Source organism: Clinocottus analis, unplaced genomic scaffold (genome assembly GCF_023055335.1).
Source record: "Clinocottus analis isolate CAN_PGR_092001 unplaced genomic scaffold, fCliAna1.0.p SCAF_6, whole genome shotgun sequence".
Lineage (NCBI taxonomy): Eukaryota > Metazoa > Chordata > Actinopteri > Perciformes > Cottidae > Clinocottus > Clinocottus analis.
Window position 1 is genome coordinate 9,204,499 of NW_027176218.1, and position 25,876 is coordinate 9,230,374.

The 25,876-nt window shown below is 39.5% G+C and overlaps 3 protein-coding genes across 4 annotated transcripts in view; all 3 read right to left on the minus strand.

Moving 5' to 3' along the window:
* Positions 1 to 2,228: 2,228 nt before the first annotated feature.
* On the minus strand, positions 2,229 to 6,631 carry LOC137803948 (annexin A2-like). Its single transcript, XM_068602837.1, has 13 exons — positions 6,542 to 6,631; positions 5,730 to 5,787; positions 5,497 to 5,590; positions 4,671 to 4,765; positions 4,459 to 4,572; positions 4,194 to 4,284; positions 3,914 to 3,993; positions 3,778 to 3,837; positions 3,423 to 3,516; positions 3,200 to 3,295; positions 2,995 to 3,053; positions 2,622 to 2,744; positions 2,229 to 2,526 (listed from the first exon to the last, which is right to left on the minus strand). The coding sequence occupies exons 2-13, from the start codon at positions 5,775 to 5,777 to the stop codon at positions 2,470 to 2,472; spliced, it is 1,011 nt and encodes a 336-aa protein (XP_068458938.1). The 5' UTR covers positions 5,778 to 5,787; positions 6,542 to 6,631; the 3' UTR covers positions 2,229 to 2,469.
* Positions 6,632 to 6,721: 90 nt separating this feature from the next.
* On the minus strand, positions 6,722 to 15,751 carry ice2 (interactor of little elongator complex ELL subunit 2). The gene is made up of 15 exons (XM_068603238.1): positions 15,623 to 15,751; positions 14,109 to 14,210; positions 13,675 to 14,005; positions 13,467 to 13,586; positions 13,257 to 13,391; positions 12,936 to 13,052; positions 12,468 to 12,627; positions 11,742 to 11,923; positions 10,848 to 11,643; positions 10,589 to 10,761; positions 10,352 to 10,481; positions 9,077 to 9,161; positions 8,778 to 8,828; positions 7,672 to 7,915; positions 6,722 to 7,089 (listed from the first exon to the last, which is right to left on the minus strand). The coding sequence occupies exons 1-15, from the start codon at positions 15,634 to 15,636 to the stop codon at positions 6,946 to 6,948; spliced, it is 2,784 nt and encodes a 927-aa protein (XP_068459339.1). The 5' UTR covers positions 15,637 to 15,751; the 3' UTR covers positions 6,722 to 6,945.
* Positions 15,752 to 16,910: 1,159 nt separating this feature from the next.
* Positions 16,911 to 25,876, minus strand: part of roraa (RAR-related orphan receptor A, paralog a) — a 172,604-nt gene continuing 163,638 nt past the window's right edge. For both annotated transcript variants that reach the window (XM_068602334.1, XM_068602335.1), the window contains 4 exons: positions 25,441 to 25,548; positions 24,377 to 24,487; positions 24,055 to 24,167; positions 16,911 to 23,655 (listed from right to left, as the gene is read on the minus strand). In XM_068602334.1, coding sequence (XP_068458435.1) covers positions 23,491 to 23,655; positions 24,055 to 24,167; positions 24,377 to 24,487; positions 25,441 to 25,548 — 497 coding nt within the window. In that variant the 3' untranslated portion in view covers positions 16,911 to 23,490. The remainder of the gene's footprint in view (positions 23,656 to 24,054; positions 24,168 to 24,376; positions 24,488 to 25,440; positions 25,549 to 25,876) is intronic.

A 25,876-nucleotide genomic window follows, 5' to 3' on the forward strand; every position in this document is an offset into this window, starting at 1 on the left:
ATTCTTTAGAAGGAGATGTCCTTCAGTGTGATGCCGGCTCTCCCTGGGGCAGCAGCATAACACACAACCTCTTATTTACCATATACAGGATCTCTCAGTGCCCTTAACGAGCCAGGGTCTCCAGCATCACAGAGACAAAGGCCACACTTTCACTGAAGAAGCTCTGGTTTGGCTGAATTAAATAATGATAATTAAGAAAATATTAATCAAACTCTGGCTCTCTCGGCTCTGCAGCTGTGTAAAGCGAGCGGGTCCTCCAGCTTAGCCTGTAGGAGTTCTCATTTAGAGTATGCCTGCGACCTATAGAGCTGCAGGCAAACACACACACACACACACACACACACACGCACACACACAAACACACACACAGATGCACAGCACACAATTAAAAGCAGACCTTGGTGGCCCACTACTCTATAATTAAACACCCTTTGGTGCTCTGCACAAAATATCTGAGCAGGGTTCAGATGTGTCAAAGAGGGAGCGAGATGGGAAGGAACGTTCAGACGCTGTCGGTTCTCTCAGTTGCAAGCTCTGTTCAATGCAATAAATTAATAAAAAGCACAAACTAAAACCTTCCCAATGTGCAGTTGGTGTGTCTGGCGGGGCGGCAGCAGCTATACAGCTGTACTGTAAAACTTTAATGCCGCTGGATGCCTGCAGCGCTGCCTGGGCTTTGTCTCTGAGGTGAACGGGGGGGAGCGATACACATGTTCAGTCTAACTGGGACAAGTACTAGGAAAAGTAACTGGATTTGTCTGACCTGTCAGAATAAAAGCACCACAACAGAGCCTGACAGCTGGGAATGGTCACTGGTCCTTATCAGTATCTTTGATTATTCAAAAAAAGTAAGTAATCCGAAATTCAACCCTTATTAGGTGATTATATGGTATTATTGTTCACCTTTTTGCTTCAGAGTGCTTGTCATTTGGTTCTAGTTGTTATGGTAATGCTGGTATTCCATCTCTTTCCCAGCATGCTCCGTGTTTGACATTCATGGGGTTAAAGTCCTCTGAATGATGAAGTGCCAGCGTTTGGGACAGTAAATTGCATCGTTTCAATCGAGAAGAGAGTTCCCCTTGGGTTTGCTGGAGGTCCCTACGGGCTGGCCTTGAACAGAACAGCATGTTGTACATCTATATAAAAAAGGGAAAAATATGGGGCTACTTTCCTCTTTATGATGCAAAGATTAATCTGTCACCACACTCAAGTATAAATCTCACTCCCTGCTTTGCAAAATACTGTTTTACCTAACTTTACACTATATTTTATTTTTTTATTGCCTATAAACATAAACCATCACAAAAGGCTAATGTTCTCATCAATATTATTACAAAATGATCATAAATCCAGTGCCTTTTTAAAATCTGAAGACATTTCTCTCCTCAGCTACTCAACCAGTGAAAATATTAGACAGAAGCACTATTTTATCGGGCAATTTCTCCCACAACAATATATTATCTTCTATCATATTTGAGTCACAGTACACCACTTTGTTTTAGATTATTAAGTCTGTGCGTTTTTCCTCACATCCTTTTCCTCATCGCTGTGTTCAGCATTTCTGATCTTGCCTTTTGGGGACATTTTTTTTCTCATACTTCAGTAGAAATGCCTTGACAACACTGTGGTGGTTATTTCATCCTGAGAGACCACAAACTAAACAGCAGAAACACACTGTATAGAAGCTTGTTTAGTGGTATGCAAATCATCTTTGCCGGAGGTAAAATTAACATTTTTAATTAAAATATTAGCACCAAACAAACACAGAAAAACACACTAATGATTAAATCATCTTGATGGAAGCTCATAGTGGAAGATTTGAATCATATTTATTTGTCTTAAAAGATGCTGTATGGATCAAACATGATTGTGTTTTCTCACACATCTGAAAGTGTGTGCAGTTTTTTATTTAAATACCATCATTTCAAATGCGGTTTTAAAAATAACTACAAAACAGTAATATATTCACCCTTTGTGCAACTATAATAATATAATGATAATATAATAATATAGGAAGGTAAAAAATGTATTTGATGATATATTTTATTATATTTAAAAATGTAAGTTCTCTGCATTTCTTCAGCATGTATCAGATACCATGAGGCCTGAGACTCTGAGGAGCTGGAGCTGTCTGGTGCTTTTTTAGTGCTACTATAGCGCCCTCTAATGGGTATCTATGTTATCAACATACAACAATGTGAGAACAAGGAGACAGTGAGGAACAATACTCTAACAAAGTAACTTTATTGCGGTTTTGGTGTAACAAAAGTAAGCTTTAACACAGATTCTTCATGTCTCAAGAAATACATTGAAATTGTTTTGAATGTTGCATTTAAATGTGTGCAGAAAAAGAAGGATGGGCTTTGGCCACAGAATTTGTCCAAGCGGGATATTCATGAGCCGACCTTTCCCGTACACCTTTACACAGGTGGGAAAGGAGGCCCTTTTGCTACCGACGATTCATTTGAACTACTCTGGTCCGCACAGGCCGAGCAGCACCTTCTGGTAGTCTCCCTTGGTGTGTTCCTGCAGAAACAGAGCAGGTTAGAGAGGCTGCGAGACAAAAGGCGGCGTACTGTAAATGAGTGAAAGGGCAGAGGCCGGCTGAATAATTCACTCACCAGAACAGTCTTCTGCAAAGACTCTCCCAAGTTGCTCTTGTATTCAGAGCAGATCTTTTTCAGGTCCACCTCGCAGCGCGACACAATAATTCTGGTCACTATCTTCTCTTTGGCTCCTTTACTCTGAGCAGACAAGCACAAGTCAGCACTTACATGTTGCGCACGCTTTCAACTCAACTACAGCAGCTGATGCAACGCTGTTGTAAGATAACTTCTGCCAACTTTGGATTCTGTGTTCCTGCAGCAAAATTGCACTTTCACAAGCAGATGTACTTCTTACATCTGTTCTAAAAGAGACAGAGAGAGAGAGAGAGAAAGTCTGGCCCTCAAAATAGCCACATTTCAACAAGAAATAGAATGACGCTGTAACTACCTTCGTGGCTTCATACAGTCTTTTGGCAAAGTACAGCTGTTTGTTTTCAAAGCACTGAACTGGAACAAAACAAAAAGGGAATAAATATCCACAATAACACATCTTGCATTTGACAGATTTTCTTTTATAGATTTAGAAGTGATTTGTACAGCAATACCTAATAATACATTGTGAATATTTATTTATATATGAAATATATGTGTACCTAGCACCAGGAAGGACTTTTGCAAGTCTCCTTTAACTTCCTTCATAATGCTCTCCTGCATGTCGTACGGGCTGTAACTCTTGTACCTTTGAAACACTAACAAGCAGAGGGGCGGAAAAGGCAATTTACTGATTGTTAATGGGTATTTATACTTTTTTTTTAAGAAGAATACACAATTAACACTTATGTAACAATGCTACCAAACTAAAACAGGCTATCTTACCCTTTTGCAGGTGGGGTACGCTTCTCTCAGACATAATGGTGATCCAAGTCGGCACATCAGTTCCTTTTACCTTCACCCCAGCTTCATAGAGTGCCTGAGTTGATTCAAGGAAATACCAACAAAACTACTTTACACTCTGCGGCAGAGAAGTCTGGTTAAATATCACGGAACCAAAAGTATTGTTATTAAATGAGCTTGAATTTTTAGTAACTTATAAAGAGTGTTCATACTAATTTGGACATTTCAGTGAAGTTTTGAGTGAGTCAGTCATTGGCAAAATGCAAAACATTTAATTTTGCATGATATACTGGATATTGAAATTGATGTACAGACAAAGTGAAGATGGGCAACTTACTCTGGCATCTTCATCAATCTTTTCATAGTCTACCATCGAAGATGCTTCTGCTCTCTTGGTCTGCAGAGAATACAAACTCGGGTCAGCTGAAACTGTCTGCTGTTGTATTAATAATTAATGAACTGACAAATCTCACCTGCACCAGAGCCAAGAGCAGTTTAGCAAAGTTCCCAGAGGTGTCACCTGCCACGTCTTTCTCCAGGTCCTTCTTGAACACTGTGGGAAACAATATTTTCGATTTCAACATTTAGCTTTCTCTGTGAAACTGTTGAATTTCTGGTTCAAGATCATTTAAGACAATACTTTTTGGGGTTGTAACATAGCCTAATAGTGTATGAAAAGCAGAACAATCTATAGGCATTACATATCACAATGCATTAACATCCAAATGAATGCCTGGATCGTTTTGAACTTACACTCCTTGTAGACCTTCTTGATCTCCACCAGCTCATTGTTGCTGCGTGAGCACAAAACCTCAATCAGCGTCTCTTCATCTGTTCCTGCACCCTGAGATAGACAAACATCTTCATTACTTTTTATACATGAAACATTAAGACAAACACAATTAAACTTATATCGAGGGGGTTGCAAAAAAAGCAAGTTCTGTCGTTCGTCCAGTAGAGGGCAGTGTAACCTTTAACTCAAATCCACCGATCTCGTGTAAAAATCTGTGTCCTGTACCTTGATGGAGCCTCTGATCACGGAGGCATCGTATTGGGCCGTGCTCTTCATCAACCCAAGGATCACCGTTTCCAGAGAGCCAGACAGCGCTGCCTTCAGGGCGGAGATCATGTCCTAAAAACATAACAATGTTACTTGAATGTACCTTGTTACTTGTTTTGAATAGCTTTACATGTGAAGCATTTTGGATCATCTCTCGAGGCTTGCTTTACCTTCTTTGCCCTCTTTTCATACGCAAACGCAATGTCTCTTCTTTGTGAGTAGGTCCGCTTTGTTAGGACGTCAATGATGGTCTGCTCATCCACTCCTAATGTTACACACACACACACACACACACACATTTACACATTAGGTGAGACAAAGGGGATGCAAGTAAATTCATAAATATATTTGCACAAATACTTCTAACTACAACACAGCAGACTCTGTATGAATTAACAACAAAAAGAAGAGTTATGGACATATGGACATTATATGACTTGGAGAGCCCTGAAGTGGTTTAATGAGCTGATGGATGACATATACATTCACAGATATCTCTAAAAAAAAAATAGAAATGATTATTGTGCTAGCTTAGTATTAGACAACTATATGTAACTTGTACAGTAAGATTCTGAGCTGTGAGACATTTGGTTTGGAGTCTTTCGAACATACAATGCGTCTGAATATTTATCTTTAATTACTGTTGAAGTGTATTTTGAAGAATATACAAGAAGAGGGCCTTACGGTAGCAAAGCTAGCTTGTCTTATTTAACACATGATGTGGTCACAAGGTATTTTTCCCCTCAAACCTCATGAGTAAAGAAACATAGAACATATTCTCCATAACAACAAAATGGTGGATTTTCAGCTTTCAGACTGTAGCCAATGGCTTCCAGCTCTGCCAGCACCGAGGCAGACTTGGAAGTGTTCCCAGCATGGTCAAAACGTTTGAGGCCAGGATGCTGACTCACAAATACCAGCTACTCGTCTGTAGAGAGAAGCAGAACCAGGCACAGATTTTTCCTTTTCGGCAACATGTACAGTGCTGCATCTTACCTTTGGTTTTTATAGCGGTCTCTATTCTGGCAGCATCTCTGTCAGGGTCAAAGTCCAAAGCAGGTACCACAGTGGGGTATGTGGGTTCATGGGCCTGAGGATCCAAAGCACATCAGATTGAGATCAAATTGATACCACCTTTTTTTTAATTATTATTATCATCATCATCATATGTACTTAAGGTACACCATGTATTGTATAAGAGTTTACATGAATTAAATATCAAATATTACCCCAATGTTGAGAGAGAGCTGTCCCAGAAACTCTGATACCATAGCCATTGTGATGGTCCTGGAAAAAGGTGACAAAACTGTCAACACGACACAATCGTATCATCAAATCTCACTGTAATCCCATCACCAACTAGTCTGAGCTGCATTCAATGCGCTGCGTTTGTTTTGTCTCAAGATATTATCACTTGAGCCCACAAAGGAATTGTGCCCTACAGTCAGAGAAACTGAATTCATTTAAGTTTGTGCTTTTGGTACAACTGAGTCACACATTTTTATTTTAAATCACTGAGAGACTTTTTCCATTTCATAGTTATTATATTCCTTAGTTGTTTTTTTTTACTGCTTTTCCGTATTCACAGTAAAATGGTTTGACACCACTACTTACAATCCCCTCAGTCTTTGAAATCCTTGTTCAGTCTGACACACACACACACACACACACACACACACACACACACACACACACACACACACACACACACATCCTTAACAGCAATCCCACAGAGACACACCCTGGAAAAAGTGCTACTGTACTTAAGTCTGGTAAAACAACTGAGCACATTCTTGTGCAAGAAAACAGGTAAAGCGCTCACACTGGAGAGCGGGGATTCGTTCTTACTGAACCAAAACTCAAGAAAATAAAACTACAAAACATGTTTGCACAAACTGAATGGAAATCATAAATCATGTGGCAATCATTTGCCATGACTGCAAGTTGGGAAATTCCCTTAAACCTCTATGCAGTGTTAATGTTAAATCTCAGTTACAATTCAGTTAATCCACATTAAAATGTAGAACTACACAGAACTTACCGAAGTTCTTAACGTTGAGATGATGCAGAGATTTGTCCAGGCAATGTTTGAACGCAATGGTGTAGAGGCTCAACTTTTCTGACAGAAAAAGACTTCCCCTATCCACCTCCCCCTTTCATGACCTCATGACTCCACCCTCACTCCCACACACACACACACACACACACACACACACACAAGACTTTTACAAAAGTTTATTGTTTTTACAAAACATAACGTTTAACAAAATATACATGTTTCCGAACAAAAGCAAAACATATTTTTAAAAAATGTAGCTCTTCAAGTGCTTCAGCATTCACATACGGTCATGATGCATTTTCAGTATGAAATAGGTGGTCTGGTTTCTTTTCCTTTCCTTAGTGCGGGTTCAGCCCCTCATCGGACTCACCATGATAATATAGGACTTAAAAGGAGTTCTGAACTAGCTTTTTGATGTACTTGTTACGCCTGGCGGCACGTTTCTTTTGATTTTTCTTCTTGTTGACTCCTGCATTTGATTTTTTCTTTGACTTCTCAGCTCCATGTTTGTTGGACCCATCATTCTCTGTCTAGTAGGACAAAGGAAGGTACAAAGATTTTAGATTTAAATTTCAGTAGCATCAAACCCTCAAATTATTTGTCACTCAGAAGAACAAGAATCTGTGGTAAATGTTGACAATCCAAATGCCCTGTTGAAAACTTATTGCGACATGTTTGCTGTTGCTGTTAAAAACACAGTAAATATCTTTGAGACATTCATTGGAGGCCTGTGTAAATTCCATACAGCTGAGTCTATTGAGCGGTTGTTGATATTGTTATGCTCTCTATTGTCCCTGCTATTAGTTGTGTGCTTGTACAGGACACCTATGCACTAGTGTGCGTATTTAACCTGTCTGTTCCGGAAACAGCCGAGGGCTATGTACTCACTACAACTTGTCGGGAGACTGCACGTTATTTATTTTGACGTCGACAGAATCCCTGTGTTTGTGGGTGTGGACCTTACAGGCATTAACCAATAAACACTTCCTATTAGTCCAACTAAATTATCATCTCTTGCCAGTACTTGTCCAGTCATGACCTCCAGTGCCAGTGTATATTTTCACTATGTCATCTATCAAGGCAGTAACTATGATGACAAGTCATGTACACACCTTCGTGAAGAGTTTTGGAGGGAAGGTGCAGGGAACTCGGCCGTGCTTCTGGTGGAAGGGCAGGACCACAACTGGATCAACAGGTATCCAGGGCACGAGGCCGGATGCGGGCGGCTGGGGGACTGAGCTGTGGCGCTGCTGCAGGTTGTATGCCCCCCGACTCCCTTTCCCATTAGCCGCTTTTAATAAGGTCACGAAGGGTTCCCCAGCCTTGTGCGCAATCAGGTACTGTCCTTCCTCTAACCTACAAAACCAAATAAAGTCATTGTGGGTGTGTTATATTCAAAACTCACACATTGGAACATGAGGCATTCTTAGTTTTTGGCCAAATGACTAGTATGGAGGAGACAAGCCCTAAGAAAGCAGAAGGTGACACATGTATTGTGTGTGATTGAGTAATCAATTGTGTAACGCTCCAACACAAATATGAAGGCAAACTAGTGTCATGTTTTTAGCCCGAGCAAGCCCAGACATCTTAAACGCAGACAACGTATGCAGACAGAGAGACAACTCATCTGCAGATGTTGCCCAACTGAACAATAGAGTTTAAGAAAAAAAGGTAAAACCTTCTCCAAAATACTTTTTTAAGATTTAATGAATGTGGTTTAATTGAATGTACAATGGAATTAAACCACATCAATTCATGCATATGCAGTTTTTACACATTGTGTGCTCCCATTAGGACAAAAAAAATTAAAAACTATGAAGGTGTAAAGTCAGACAATGTGAACATTCTTTCTGTAAGAAGACTTAAAAGAGAATACATTTGCAACTAGAATTGCTGCCTTGTGGTTGTCTGCATATGCCAACCAGTTCGTTACAGCTAGTAGCAGTTTTTCATTAGTGTCTCGTGTCCAAATCGTCATTATTAGCATCTTAATTCTGGATTTATTAAAAGTATTTTGTGAAGTAATTGTGACCTTTGAGCAACAGAATCAGTTCATCCTTTGAATAAATTCCCTCCAGCCGTTGTGTTCATAGGAAAAGGACAGACAAACAACTCTTCGTTGCAGAGGCATTATGAAAAAAGGGAAAATGAAGATGGAGGAGCTCAGCACTAATAAACTAAACTAAAAACAAGACAAATTATGTCTTCAACAACTTACCTAGTTAGCTTTTTCAGTAGGTGGTGCAGTATATTCAGGGACTTTGATGGCCTGTGGATGAAAAAGAGATATCACCAAGCTCTAGTCCCTCTACTTTTATTCGTTCTTCTTTGGTGGTAATCTAAATTTAAACCCAAATTCAGATAACAAAACCAGAGACAATGATAGCTACCTGATAAAAAGGCTTGATTAACTCAAACATTTATCTCAAGATGAGAACTTCTTAAACGACATAATCATACAGGGGTGATTAGGGTAATCCTAATCGTCTGCACACATCTGTTGGTGAGGACACTCACTTGAAGCCACAAGAGATGTTCTGTTTCCAGTCGTCAGGCAGCTTTCTCAGCAGAGCTACTTTTGATGTGTGCGCATTGATGTGAGCTACAGAGACAGAACGGGAGGGTGAGAGATGCACGGAGAAAGAAATAAGATCTAATGAGCATGCACATCACGAGCTTCACTTCATCATCAATCCCATTTCTAGTGCTTTACGAAGTAATTAGTCTGTGTTGATTTGCCTGCATTGTTACAACCTCGAGTGGGTGGTAAGAATGCTTGTTGGTCTCGTCTCCTTTCATGCTTCCCACTCCAGCATGTAATGTCTGCTTATTTCAAGAGTGCCTTCCTTCAATTATAGAGCCAGCACCCACAGCCATAAATACACCATTGGGGAATGCCTCGTGATAAACCACATGATGAACTACGAACCACTTAGCAAGGAAGGACATCTTTTATCAGTTGTGTCCATTGCATAATGTCCCGAAAGGAGAAATAATCTATATTGTTTCACATAGCTGGAATATAACGGTTTTCTCTTTCAAAAATATCTAGGGTCTCAGATGCCTGCTACAGGGTTACACCCAGTATTTTGGCAAAGACATTAATAGGGAAGCTGAATATAGGAAACCAGGACAAAAGCTTTTTGTGTTGACAGTGCTGCTGATGAGTGATCCTGCCTCGTTTGTCAACTGTGCCAAGAGACTGGAAAGGGTGTAATTCAGAGACAGCTTTTTGCCAGAGCTCTACAATAAATTATAACGCAGGGTAGATGACGTACGTTCCCAGCCAACACCTACAAGAGTCAACACATCACTGAACCTCGTACAGAAAAAGGATAAAGTGTTTCCCTGAATCTTGAGCGACAGATAAATAAGCAGTACTTGTAATTAGACAATATGCAATAAGGGAATTTAACTGGAGTTCAAAACAACATTTAGCTGAGCGCTGCACACCACGTTCTTTGTAATTCCCCACAATCAAGTGTGGCTGTAGTTATGGCAACAAAGTAAACTCATTCACTAAACAGTCAAACCAGGAGGGTGAGTCATCTAAAGACTATTCCATTGGTTTGTGGGAGGATGTGCCATGTGGACTCTACTGAACCCTCTGAACACTCTTGTATCCACATAAACATTACTTTGACCATCTTCTTTTGGCAGTTATGTTGAAAGATTAAATACTAAAGGCTTTCTCCTCATTACACTGGAACTGAGAGCGCTTTAGTACCATTTATGTCTTAACAATGAAAATGATTGCAGGTAAAAGTGATAAGAGCTTTTGTTTGTTTTTACCTATGTAGGATACGGTGCTGGAGTGGAGCAATGTCTCAGTCCACAGCTGGCAAGCCTCACTGCTGCTCAGACACTCAACACCATAATTCAACTGGTACTCCAGCTTGGGTAAGACATGCACTGGCACAAACTATTGGGGAAGAAAACAGAAATAAGGCTGTTGCATATACTACTTTTATACTTATGTGAATTGACACAATTCACTTCTGCAGGGTAAGCATAAACTAACATGTATACCTGATTTTGGCTGTTTTGGCCAACTTTTCTATTATGGGTCAGTGAGACAGAGCTGCGCACCATGAGCAGCAAATCTTGCAGACTGTAGAGCTTATAGAGCACGTTTCCTTCCTCTGGAGCCTTGTAATCTTGTTCATCTTCCGCTCCAGCCTGTAAGTCCTGTGACAGAATTTCTGTGTGGGAGGCAATGATGGACAAAGTTAATTAAGCACATACACACAACTTAAATCCATTGAATGAAAATCCCCTTGAAACTAACTTTTGTGCTCTGTAGTAGTAGTAGTAATGTTGACCACAGAGGCGCACGTCTCTCCATCCTGGTTCTGGCTTCTCTCCAAATATGAGGACACACAGGGCTTCACCAGAGACGTTGCCTGGGAGTGAACTGAGGGTCCCATACACCGGGAGGGCGAGTTGGTTTCCTGGGATTTGGTGGAGCATTTGGCAGTGTCACCGGGGGAGTTGAACATAGCATGCTGCATGCGCAGGATCTCACTCAGCTGGTCACCGGATACCTTGGCTCTTTTGGATAGTCGCCTCTGCTTTGTACCTTTTTGAGGGGACAATGACTCTGGATTTATAGTTACAGACTCAGAGACGCAGATTTTCGGGGGGTCTGAAGAGCGTGATTTAGCTGGAGACACAGAGTCATCAATGACCAGCTTTTCTTCATCCGAGTCTCCTATAAAAGGACCGTTTTCATCACTTTGTTGAGCAGAATCCGAACTTATTTGTTCAGTGTTTGTGGCAGAGGCATCATTCACAACTGGCTGAGTCGTCTCCTCATTTATGGGACCAATCACATCTGTCAATGAGGTGTTCATCTCTTCTTGTAAACTGCTGCTAGTGTTTACAAGATGCTCACTTGACTTTTTTGTCTTAGGTAAAGGCGGAGAACCTGGAGCATGTAAACTTTTAACACATGCATTTTTCTCATTCTGCATCCTGGGGGTTTTAATGTGGATTTCCTCTCCAAATGTTTCCAGGTCAGTGAGGTCCACCTCAAAGTCAAGACCATTGTTTTCAGAAGACACTAAGTTTCTTTGTGAGCACTCCTGGTTTAGAAACGGAAAACAAAGAATTATTGTTTAGGTGAAAAAAATACCCAATACATGATACCACGTATAGGGAATCTATTTGTGTGACTACATACTGGTGGGAGTCGCCGGTCCTCCTCTGGAAGCTCGGTCATTACATGGAACACATTTTTACTTCCATTCTTCTTGATGGACAGCTTCAAACTCTCCTCGTGGTAGATATGTGACCTCTCTCTCACTGTCATTTCAGTCTGAAGAAGTGGTGAGTCTATGTACACAGTCTTCTTCTGACTACTGCCTGTGAACAAGATGTGTGAAACAAAGGAAATGTGAAACAGTGCCACCATGAGGCCATTCAATCTCAAACCACTCTGCGCTTTATCTCAGATTTCTTCACTGGGGCATAATTTCACTAAAATGTCTCAACCTGTGCAAAATCTTTATATGTAGTGCCAATATGAAACGTGTTTTTACGGTGAATGTAATAATTGTGTTTCAAATTTCATGAACAAAAAAAAAAATTTGCTTTTGCTCTTAAAATTCAAAATCATTTATTGACAAGAAATGTATACTGATCCGATAAAGAAAAGATAAAAATATAAGCTTCTGTTTTGTACTATGTTCTCTGTATACATGCTGCTATTTGCATTATTCTCTGGAATTTTTGCCATGATTTGATGACTTAACGTGAACAGCAACACAAAGAGAAGGAAGATGGAGAAACAAAAGGAGATTTTTGGTTCTTATTCGCATTTCTACTCGTTGGAGGTGGAGCCTTAATTGAACCAAGTTTAACCAACTTCCCCTATAACAGCCCGAGTGGCCAAGTGATGATGCTGTACCTTTTCCAGGGTTTAGTTTGACCCAAACGGGCAGTTCCCATTGCTCTCCAAAGTCAGGGCCATGGTTGTCCAGTAGCCTGACAAGGGCATCTCGAGTCAGACACACTTCAGGCTCATAATGGGCAGACAGACTCTTGGCATTACTGTCAGTGCTGATTTTCTGTGGAGAAAAACAAGATGAGGTCACACTACCAGAACATCTACGCTATCAGTCAAATACAGGCAACTACATGAAATCTACAAGTAACTCGACTATGACAGTACTGCGTGTCCCGGCATCTTTCAGAAACACAATTAGCATTGGTTTTGCTGAGCAAGACATGAACACCCTCTGGTGTCTTTTGTGAAAACTGCAAGAGCTAAAATGGATTTAACAATAGACCTGCGGTCATGAATCCCATTCTAGCAGTAAAACGTCTTTGTGACTTACTTTATTGAAGTAATTAAAAAAGTGAGATAACTGCTTACAGCGTGCATGTCCTTGGCTTTTTTAGCTGGAGGATTCTCTGATGAAACACTCTGATAATCCGATGCAAGCTGTGCATCAGCAGGCACCATCTTGTGGTCTGTAATATCCACGTTGCCCTGGAGAAATAAAGGGTACAAATATGGAAATAGAGAAAGTGAATCAACACACGAAAGACTGATTCTGCAATTCAACACTTAAAGTTGTAAAGGTTGAATAGAAAACTGGACAATGGCATTCATAAACAATACACTGTATATGAAGTGGTTATCCACATATCTGGAAAAGGAACATCTCTTGTGTGCACTTCAAAAGCAGATTACCATGATCAGCAGCTGTTTCTCAAAGGTCAGCTGCAGCCCTGGGTTGAATGTTCCGCCTGTCAAACTAGTCATCTCAAAGATCTGATAGAGCTCAGGAAATGTCTTAATGTGCTCCAAACACTCCCTGAGGAACTCCTGAAAAACAAATTAGGGCTTAATATTTGAATATATATGAACATATATCTGGTGCAATCCTTGTAGTGTCAGTACCTCTGAATATTGCATGGCTCCCTGTGATATGAAGTTATAGTCTTCCGCACATATTTTGGCCACATCTTGCAGGTACCTCATGAACTGCGTCACTTCATTGTTTACACGTTCCTTCAAGTTCTGAATAATAGGAGCACGTATATTAAAGAGGGGATGCAACAAGGATTGACAGGATTACAAATTACCATGAAGTAGAGAATGCTAATACCTCTGGAGGATCTCTCATTTTTTTACTCATCAAAATGCCGAGATAAGTCTTCTGCTCATTGCTCGACAGGCTGGACATACAGGGCAGCGGCAGTCTGGGTTCAGGATAAGCAGCAACCGTCTCACTCTGAACCCGCTTGAGCTTTACTCTTGAATTTTTAGTATCCATACTTTTTTCTGTATCTCCAGCAGCATTGTCACCATCACAGCTGTCCCAACAGGACTCATCCTTTCTGATGCAACTGTTGTCTTTAAATTCTGCAGCTTTTTTTGTGGTAGGAGAGCAGGAGGTGTTTGCAGACCCACAGTCCTGCTTATTGTACTCCTCTGGACTTTGGTGAGAAAAACAACATGTAAGATAAATATTCACTAGTTACACAGAAAAAAAATCAACTGAACGGATGCATTACTTAATGTGTTTATTTCTTGACATACCTTTTGAGAAAGGCCCATAGTTCTCTGATATTAGGTGCAAGTGAATATTTGTCATAGACATCTCTGGTAAAGAAAGGAGCCTCAGGGACCGGAAGGTCTTCCCTTAAAATAAAAATAGAAAATAAATTATATTAAAAGGACCTGTATTGTAGCCAAAAATTCACAACTGTTTGTGCTTTGCCTTAATACCGGGACAAAATAATTAAGTTTCTCAGGCGATTGATCTTCAGAAGTGACAATTTTTCTTAAGGGTTTACTGTAAAAAATAAAATAAAAAATGTTACAACATCCATTTAATTCTTTTCATGCTTCGAAGACTAATTAGGCCTCCAACTGAGAAGATATTGAGCATGTCATCGTCAACGGAAAGTTAATCTGAAAATGTAAAACAATATAGTGATTACAAAATTAAAAGTAGCATCAATAATTAATCAACATTCAGTTTTACATGATACTTAATATGTCTATGTATGTAATGTGACATGTGTCTACATATTTATTTTCTTCTTAGTGACAAAAAGAAAGAAATAATTATGTACATTTATTTTATACTGGATGAACATCCAGCAAGCAACAACGACGCAATATGTATTGTTTGCTAAAATGTCTACTCTGTCTAAATTAAATATGACAAAACATGTAATGTAAATGCGTCTTTAACCTAAATGATAGAATATAATTTATAAAATGTTTCATAACGTTACTTTTGGCAACAGTAACTAAATTAGGCTCAATTAGTAGTTGTCAACTTGTTACAATCCTGCACACGTACTACACAGCATCAAGTCAGGTGACGTTACCGTCAGACTAAACACTTCCTGTTTACACCTTCAAAATCAAACTACAAATTAAAATATTCGTGACGTTGTGATTCGTACAATGACGTAAATCACAACATGCACAAATGCCGGGTGCAGGCTAGATACGTCATAAGTTAATTAGTTAGTCAACGAAGTGATATAATAAAACATCCTGCAAGAAGAAAGACACAAACGTAATGTCTTATACGATCTAAATGAGTTGTTATTGTTATTATTTTTGCCTTCTCAAACCAGCTTGGTCAAGTTCCTTAAAACTACACAAGGTTCAGCGACAAAATAAGACATAAAATCGTTGAAAATCAACGCACAACATTTCGGTCGATTAAAATGCTGTTTAACTTTATTACGAAAGGTAACTTCCGGTCACGTTAAATAGCTTGGCCGCGAGAGAGCTGCACCTGCTTTGCTACCGTAGTTAGGACCTCGCTCGTTATTCTCCTCCGGTACATACACGTGTTTTGGATAGAAGCACGTTAACGAATAATAACTACAATACTGTAAGACTGTACTTTAATATGCAAGTCATTTAGTGAACATTTGGTTCGTAACTCTCTGCCAGTCAGTCACTCCACAACACGGGGGCGCTAACTAGCTTGTTAGCTAACATTAGCCCAAAGTTAACGTAAGTTGCCTGAATCGTCACACAATCTACCAATATGATATTCTGCATATTGCAGTGAAACTATTACTCACCACACCAGCTCCATTGTGGTCAGTACTAACAAGCGGTCCGGAGGAATGGCAGCGCTGACTGTAAATATGAGTTAGCCAGCTAGCAAACGTTTGACAGAGGATATTCTTCTTCTGGTGAAATTGTGTTGCTTTGTATGCTTTGCTGCCCCCTCCGGACATTGACTGTCGTATGTTTACCGTGCATATGAACCTAATGATTTAGACACATGTTGTACCTTGACTATGGTGTACAATAACCGTCCTCTATCTCGGTCTTCGGTTTATAGTATATTAATATATCTATTTATTGATTATTATTACTTCAAGTTATGAAAGACCCCTTTCCAGAACGTTTTGCTGCAGCCATTCTCTTGTCTCTGAGGGTCTGTAAAATCTGAAGTGATTTCCAGCTTCAATGCAAAAACTTTCCAAACAGACTCAATCTCTTGCATTTCCCACCCGTCATATTGATACCTGACTCAGGCATTTACCATAGGGTACATACTAATTATTATATAACAAATAAATATAAAGTTGTAGAAACAATAGCATAATGGGCATTGTCTGTACAAAATGGCTCAAAACCTTCTATTGGTCTTGTTTTCTTTTGCAATAGGCCAATTATACAATTTAGACATCTTTGCAAATATTTTAAGCAATGATTTGCATCAATTCTGAATTATTTGCACAAGTTTTCATATTGCAGTTTATTTTGCTTGATCAAAATGCCCAAGATAAAGGAAAATGAAATGACACATTAAAATTCCTTGCAGGGAATATTACTTTCATATTTCTGTAATTGGAAATAATTGCTCAGTCTCATTAATCAACACATTTTGACTGATGAACATCATGCAACAAGAACATTTTCTGAATTTAAATTTTATAAATGTCGTGACCACAATTAAGTTATCAGATTGGTAAAATGGTGTTGCATCATAACCCATGGATGTATTTATATGTGTATAGTTATATGTCTTAGATAAACAAAACATGTTGACTGGTTATAGTTATTTATATTTTTAGTGTGTGGCTAAAGTAATGCCATATCTTTATCCAGATTGCCATTGCCAGTTGCAAAAATATAGATGCATTTATAAAACTAATTTATTTATATTTGTTCATAGAATTTGGCAAATCGGTTCCATTGATGAGGCTACCACCTCTTTAAATATTGAAACACTAATTCAAACGGTTGGACCTGATCAAATTATTGTGAATCAAAAATATACAATTTGATTAATTTGGTTGAAAAAAAGTGACCAGACAACAGAGACAGTAAATAGATAGTCAGGAAATAGAAGCCCATTACAAGCGGTAAATTTTATTATGGGATAACAGCACATAAAGCACATCTAAAATCGATGTGTCCAATGCACTTTTAATAAAGGTAATATTAAAGGTACAGTTTCTAAGTACAATATAACAACATTCATATTAGAATGAAAAGTATTTAAAAGACAACATTAAATTTCTTATTTTTCTTTACAGCTGTATTTACAAAATGAATCAAAATACTTATTTTCATATTTAAGAATCAGACAAGAAGGAGCAAAACTACGTTTGTGAATAGACTACCTGCTAAAGAGAGTTCAAAAGAGCTGGATAAAAAGGTACATGATCATCTGTCCCCATTTTAACATCAGTAGCAAACGTGTGACTTAGAAATGTGTGACAACCACACACTAGTTTCGGCTTTCCCATAATTTGCACTGCCCTTGCATGGAAAAAGAATCCACCCCTGCTCCACCCACCCTTCATATTAAGTTACCCCAACCGACTGAGCGCACATTGAACACAGAACATTAAAGAAATCCAGGTGTGTCGTATGCCTCTTTTACAAATACATACAACTATTTGATATACAATGCATTAGTAAATCTCAATGAAATAAAAAAAGAGTTGATATAAAACAAACAGAAATTGAAGAAATGTGGGTTGCCTGTTAGTTTTTGCCTGATCAAAGAAAGATGAACTTTTCTGTCTGCAAGCATTTATTTGACCATTCGAGATCAACAAGAAACAAACTTCCCAGGTTACGTTTCTTAAAAAACAAGGAGTGAGGGGTGACATGTACACTCTAAACGGACCATCTACACATTGAAACCCTTTAACATCAAGCGCATCAACCCATGTGAAAATGATTAACGTCACATAAAGAAAGAATTTGAAAAACATTTGAAGCATGTGAGAGTTGAGAATTCATCCTCATGTACAAAATACATCGTCACTTCAGTACACGTCTGTAAAACCACAAAAAAATGACAATCAAAACCATGTATGCATCTTGTTACACCGAGAGGCACTCAGTGTGATACGTTGTGTATTATTGCAAGCATATTCTCACTGATATTTGCTACAGAGTGGAGAGAAAAAGTCAACTTTGTCCTCAAATGGCAATTTCTTTTCATGTAAATTTGTAACACTTCATGTGGTGCAAGAGGTTTACGCTACTGGTCTAAAGAAACCAGTTTCAGGATACCGGTAGTCTAAAATGGGGAATAACAAAAGCATACCGAGGCTCTGTTTAATAAAATCCAAGCACCACTTCCCTGCATCAGGTGAAGAACTATGCAGACACAAAGAGAGGTAAATATTTAGTATCTTAAAACCTGACAAACTATAGCCTCAGTGAGTGGTTTTTACAATCAGACAAAGAAAAAAAAAACACAATACTGCTGTTTCAGTTTGAATATTATCATTTTTCCACAAACTGGAAAAGCAACCTTAAATAGTTTGTTAATTAGCAGATACTAGCTTTGCTATAATTCAGAAGGAAATAAGTGCCTTATCCCAAGACGAGCACACTGATACAGGTACTGGCCGGGTAATTTTACCACTATCATTTTTATTATTATTATTATTTATTGAGTCCTAATATCAATAATACATTATTATGCAATGAAATGAACGGACTAATAGGGTGGCCAGGCTTAGGAATCAATACTTTGTTCACAAAATTAACTTACCTAGCACCACACATCAGGGCAACACAAAATAAATGTCAGCACACCCTATCTCTATCCAACTAATCCTAAAGGAGGGAAGCAAACTAGAAACTAGAGAGTTATCGTACAATATGGTGTAATTGATAAACAGATAAATAGTTTCACTGGGTAGGCCTTAGTAGCAGTATTTTCCTCTTACCTATACAGACAGAAATTTCAAAGCTACCTTTATACATGTGATCAATAATAACATTAAATATGGTGAATAAACGGCTGAGAATGAGGGAGAGAGAAAGAGTGAGAAAATAAGTTCTTAGTTCTCCACCTGGGAACAGAACTGGTCAAATATACAGATGGAACATAACAACAGAATCCACAGAATCAACACAAAGTAAACCAAAAAGTGATAAATAAGAGGTGTATTTACATGCAGATGTTCAAAGACTATTATGCACAAAATAATCAAAAATAATACACAGACATATATTATTGCTTGACATTCGATTATGGCTAAAAGTTGCTTTTCATTTTATTTTTTTTAACTATATTCTTAAACTTATTTTTAATCATAAATCCTTATCAGCTGTGCTTTGGAAAATGAGTTCTGTTAAAATGTGACAGCCGACTCATAATTCGGGGTAACACACCGACACTCCAGCACATCTTTAAGCGTGACATAACACTGATCTTCACAATTTATGGCCAAGAAGACTCATTTTCAAAATTTACACTCCAGATTTAATTTCAATTCATCTCAGCTCCGGCCATAGCCGTGCTGTCCGAAAAGATAGCGAAGCATGTTTCCGCTGTGAAGCTGGTCAATGTTGCCTCCCAGCATTCTGCAGACCTATGAATTGTTGAAGGCATTATGTCATGCTTTTAAAACCTACACCTATTATGGATGGATCAAGCATGGCATTTCCAAGATCGTACATTAAAAAAAAGAAGAAAAAAAAAGACCAAAATAAAATCCTCGTCCATATAACCCTGTTCCTTTGTAATTATTAAAGCCTTGTCTGGGGTTTATTTTATTCACACACTGTGAGAACACATACACACACACGCATCCATCCATACATACATACATACACACATACATACACACTATTGCTTTGTACAAACAGACAACAGAGCAGAGACAGAAGCACATTTTACTGTATACTATACACTGATTGAATAGCACACTTAGCATCAATCCCTTACTTAAATTGGGATATATCAAGTGAGAATATACAGAAGGACATCACTTTACAGGCCTGTGTGAAGGCGCAGTTTATAGTTAGACACAAGTACTCATGTGTTTGAAGACCGTGTTCTGCTATTCTGCCAATATCGCAACTACAGAGGATGAAAACAGAGTGACGGGGGCTTTTGTTCTGGACTGAGAGTTCACGTCATCAGTTTGAGTCAGCTGAATGAATAAAGCCAATTCAAAAAGGATGATGACTGCACTGTAGAGACCCGTAATTGTAACACAAGGCATATTGCTTGTTTTGTATTGTAGAACACATTACACGCCACTCGCAAAAATGAAAAACTCATTTTCACTTTATGAGAGAAGAACCATTTTGGTGGTAGACCTTAGCTGATCATATTTGAGAAGAATACTGGATTGTTTTATGTGACCATCAAGCGATATTACAACAGCTTAAGAAAATTGAATCAATGAAACATTTTTTTTAGTTTTTGAAATAAATAACAGGATATCAGCCAAACCTCCATCTCTTAATAATAATTGTCTGAACAGTAAGTGCTCTATGCTCCGCATGTTCAGTGTGCTACGCCCCCTCCTCTCATCAATCGGGTGCTTTGAAGAGATTTTTTAAAGATCTCATAAATTGGCATGAGACCTAATCAAATGCTCTGCAACTGTCCAGAGGAAAGCGAGCTGCTTCTTCGGTCTACCTGTTACCTCCCTGAGCGTTCACACCTCGTTCGCTGCTCTCAATCGGCCACTGGGCCGCTCAACCTGGATTGTCTAGCAGTGTTCCAGACTGGGTTTCTTTTGCTGGGAGACTGAGGTTTGTAGTCGTAGAGGGCTTGTGCATATCCAAATATCATTGGATTATAACAGAAATTATTACTTAGGTACAGCATATCTACTACAACCCAAACACAACAGATTTAGTATTGCATAAGAATATTTGGTTTTTCTAACAAAGAGGGTTATCATTTTTAAAGACCCTGATGACACCGTTTGAAACCAAAACAGATTTTTTTTTTTGTGTGTGTGTGACAGGAATATGCTGTGTACTGATAAAATTGCGGTTTTCTAAAAGTGATGGGGTTGGTTGTTTATACAAATGAGATTTTTCTTGAACTCGACCAAAGGGGCGCAGTGGTCTTTGAGTGGCCTTGGGCCCCGAAAAGGACATCAATAATTTAAAGTTCTGATGAATATTCAAATGTGAAATCTTAACCACTTCTCATGGAACATCCCTGACAACAAAAAACACACACAAACTAAACCTAATGAGTACAAACAAATGTCCTCTCAAACCGAAAGCGCAAAAGAAACTCTTCCCTGAGGGGTGACAGCACAAGGTGTTAACGCCTTGTACAAATTGCACGGCTGAGGAATGATAGTGTGCGAACAGAAAACAAAAGACAAACAACTGGATTCTATGTTACGGTTGGTGACAGATGTATCAACATGCTTTGTTGGGTTTCTAAAGGGATATCATTTTTTTCTTTTTTTTAATCTTTTTTTTTTTTTTTTTTAAAGATATTTCTAGAAGCCGCTACTGAGATCGCTGGAATGTCTTAGGGATCCATTCTACATTAGAGACGAGTAGATTGGAAAGCGGAAGCAACGACTACTGTTTGGCACATCCAGGGTTTTTTCTACCACTTTACCACCACACTGACAAGAAAAGACACACTCAACAAAACAGAAGCACAACAACAAAGCATTCTGAAAATAGCACTTGTCCTACCATTTTTATGTTTCTTCCCTAATCATACAAACAACAGCTAGTCTAATTATTGCAGGAATATAGTTAAGTGCTACCTGACATCTTTTTCTCTCCCTCGTTCTCTTTCATGAGATTTTGAACCAAAACATGTTACAAAAATAGAAGCTTTACTACCAGACAAGGCTTTGAATATTCACTTTCCCTTCACTGTTCCTTCTGTGTCCTGTTGTGGTGTTGCTGAGGCTGAGGTTGTGGTGAGAAGGCAGATAAAGTCACTCAAACACTGCAAAAAAATGTTCTGAACAGTTTGACGGACGCTCATGAATGTGCTTTTAGGTTAGACTTCATATCTTTGTCATGAGGCCGTCAACTTGCTTGCTGTATCTTCACCTTCCACTAGATGGAACAATTGGATTACAGTCTCTGTGTGGAGCTTACAACCTGGCTCCGATGTTTCATTTCTGTTTTCTTGCGGCCTGATTTACATAATACGTGACATTTTTCAAAGTAAAATTAGTACTACATATTTTGTCGTGTATGAACGCCGGTGTATTGCAAATGTTTCACCAAACAATACCTCTAAAATATTTCTGTTTTTTCAGCTGTTTAATCCAGGTCTGTTTATAACAAAGATCAAGAAAGCCAAGAGACTTGAATGTCACAAATACAAGTGTGTAGGCTGTTGTATGTGTGCATTCTCACTAAAAGGAGTATCAGCTACATTTTAAGGTGTCGTGCACGTTGGTGAGGTAACAGGCGACAGAGCTCCTCTAACCTGCCTTCTCATCCGAGCCTCTTTGTTCACCAACCAGCAGCCTCGCCAGCAATCCTAACAGACAGCCCTTACACTTCCAGACCAGTATCATCTGCAGCTCCCGGGACTAGCCTCTGTGACCATGGTTCAACTTGTATTTCTTGTGCACATGCAACACATCACTAGGTAAATATACGAGTCTTAAATTAAAGAAAGGTGTAAATAAAAGTGCCTTATCAATTCAACAATTAAGAATGGTCTAACTACTAATATCATACATGTTATTTAAAATAGATTCTATAAACATTTATTTTTTTCTGTATAGTAAGTACTTATGACCATATACCCTGTAGTACATTATAAAACAGGTGGAATGGACCCTTTTCATTGTGTTGGTGCCCTGTGCTTCTCCAGGGCACCTGTCCAGAGAAGGATTAATAGCAGATGGCCTTACATGATTTCACTATGCAACAATGGTGGATGGAGTCTTTGACAGCTAAAATCATTGCGTTTTCATTAGAATTACCAGAATTCTATATGATTCTTTTTTTTTTTTTTTTTACGATTGTCCATAGAGAGGTGTCGATTGCATCACCATGCCGACAGACCCTCCCTCAAAGTCGCTGTGAGTTTTCATTCCAAGAACGGCATCCAAAAGATACGACTGAACACAAGAGAAAAAGGGCTGAACTTGACCAAAATGTGCGCATTTGTCAGCTGTTCATTTCAGTTTGTGGGAGATAACGACAAGACCATATTAGAAGTTTCGAATGTGAAAATACTAAAACTGTTTTGGAAATGTAATCTGAAAAATAATACTGATGCGGATTTATCTTAAAATTGAAGACGTCTTCGGCTATTTTTAAATTCAAAAAGTGACTCAGTAATAGTTTATGCCATTACAAGTCAGATGTACAGGTAACCTTATACCAACAGCGATGCAGAAAATACTCGTGAAAATTAATGAATGAAATGAAGTGAATCGTGATGGAAATGCGCAAAAGAGGGTCAAGTTCAACTAGACAGAAATCATTTGTCCCTATCTCCTCTTCGTGTCCCGTGGGGTGTCGGGTCCCACAAGTCTTCCAAAGAGAACTAAATTCAATAAAGTAAACCTTGAGAATCAACTCCCTAAGCCCTCCCCTTCAAAGTAAAAGAAGTTGAACAACGTGCCATCTGTCCGCTCTGGTTTTGTGCAGGGCACCAATAAAGTGTCTCAGATTCCTCCTCCACATTCCCCTACGGTGGGCACACTGGCACCTGGCAGGGCTGCTACCCGTCAACGGGCATGGACTGCTCAAAGTCTGATCCGAACAGCTCCTTGTATAAGGGGGGGAAGTGGGCACGCACAATGTCTGGGTATATTGCTTTGAAAGCTGTAAGCTTCTCTGTATGCCTACTGCACAGCGCTCGCAGTGTCGACACTTTGCATATCAACTGTGGAGAGAGAGGAGACAGGCTGTTTAGATTCACAGGGAGGCAAGGACATGGAGCAATGGTAGTGAAAAACATTCCTCCCTACAGTGTATTCCCTCTCACACAGGGGCAAACAGACTTGTAAATATTGAGACAAGCGCTCAGGCAGGAGGAAAACTTGACACTTCATATTATGGAGCTGGTACAATTGATAAATTGCCACTTCTCCACTGATAAAAAGGCATTACGTAAACCATTATGAAGGCTTCCGCTGAAATCTGTCTAAGCTCTACAAATGGTTTATGGCCTTTGGATAAAGATCCTAAACAGTGGGAGATTGCACTACTACAAGCGCAGAGCACGCTTAGCAGACAGCAACTTTCAGGGATAATGGATGGAGTGTACGGCATTGCACTGTACCTTTGTAAGTATACCGTCCTCTCTGTGGTTCTTCTGCAGGACGTGCTGGAGAGCCAGTTGAATCTTCTGCTGGAGCTTCTCCACCTTCACCTTCTCCTGGAGCCAAGACCGATCTGGAAGGTAAATGATCACAACTGTTAGTTACTGAAAAACACACACCTGAAAGCCAAGTCAACTTGGCTCATGGGAACAGGAAAGGATGCAGCGCCACTAATATCAGATACTAATTGATAGAGAAAAACAGGAGGGCAACAGCGTTCTTTGTCGTGGTGAATGTGTGTCTCCCTTTTTCCCCCCCCTTTGCACTGTGAGTGACACCTACCAGCCGACATCAACACAAAGGCGGAGAACAGGGCGATCTCATCCTCAGACAGGTGCATAGAACACAAGTTTTTCCCAAACTCGAAGACGGAGCTGATCAAGTCGTCACAGCCTGCCACAGCAAAGGACACAGAGAGAGGGCTTAGGATGAGGAAGACCAAAGAACAACATTCACTCTTGATCTTTATTGGGAGAGAGGCACACAGGGAGGGGAGAGGAAGGGGTAGGAATGAAAAAGAGCGGCATGCTGACAGCACATGGGAGCGTCTTAAGCAGAACAGGCAATGCCTTTACTGAGTTTTGCCTCCCAGACGAGTCACTTTTGGCAGTTGGGGTGGTGTTATGCAAGCCAAAATGAGGTCACTATTGAGGCTTTTAGTTAAATCAATTATCGGGGATACAGAGAGACAGGCGGATGCCACTGAGGCTCGGGAAGCCCATCACTCTGCCTACCCTGCTGTGGACCCCTTTGTGCAGAACACACAGGAGACTGGGACTTTCCAAGCTAGGACCGCTACACATACTCACTCACATACACACACAAACAGAGAGGTACACGGAACGGAAAACTTACACCAAGAACCAGAATTCAGCATTTTTACTGCCGCCGTGGGACATATTTACATTTTTTTTTTTACAGTCAGAAGGCAGTTGGAAATTCGAGAAATACACGGTGGAGAGTCCTACTATTGTCACGGCAGTCAAACACGAATGCTATTTGCTTTCGCCTGAGATGTTTTATATCAGACTATCAATGATGGTTTTGATAGCGCTTCCCCTAAAGACACTCCGTCTGGCTGTATTTATTCCACGGTTACAGGAGCCATATGCAGCAGAGCTTTACTAACATCTCTGTTCTACCATAAATAACCATTGCAGAGACAGCAATGCCAGGTGAGGCAGCGATGAGTGCTTAGCATTTGCTTCCAGGCCTTCAGCATTGTGTAGAACAGAGCAGCAGACTCTAATTTTGGCTATTACACCAAGGAAAGCAGTAAGACACTGTATGAACCACACAAGAACACAGCAGCATGCAAATGTGCAAAGCACACAGACTTTACTTACCTAATGACTTGAACACATCAGGTCCGGCATACTTTCCATCAAAATAGACGGTGTTGTTTTGCGAGTCAAAGGCACGGCACATTCTGACAAACACAACTTCCAAAGAGCCTGTGGAGACAGACAGGAACACGATGCTGAATCTGAGAGTTGTTTCTTTTTTTTTTTTCCCCCAACGGTTACACATCAGTAAGGGATGCAAAACACATGATTGTGCTTTGTGCTATTCTTCTACAATGTGAGTAACACAACCACTTTGACATAAAGAAGCCTGCCGTCAGAGGGAATGAAAAAAACACCTCAGCAGATGATAATATCATAGACAGAAGGCTATTCTTCCATAATGACATGCCAGATAAAAATGGAGCTTCATTCAGTAGTGACAGTGTTTATTCATTCAACCTTTATTTAGCAAGATAGGTAGGGAATTTATTCTATC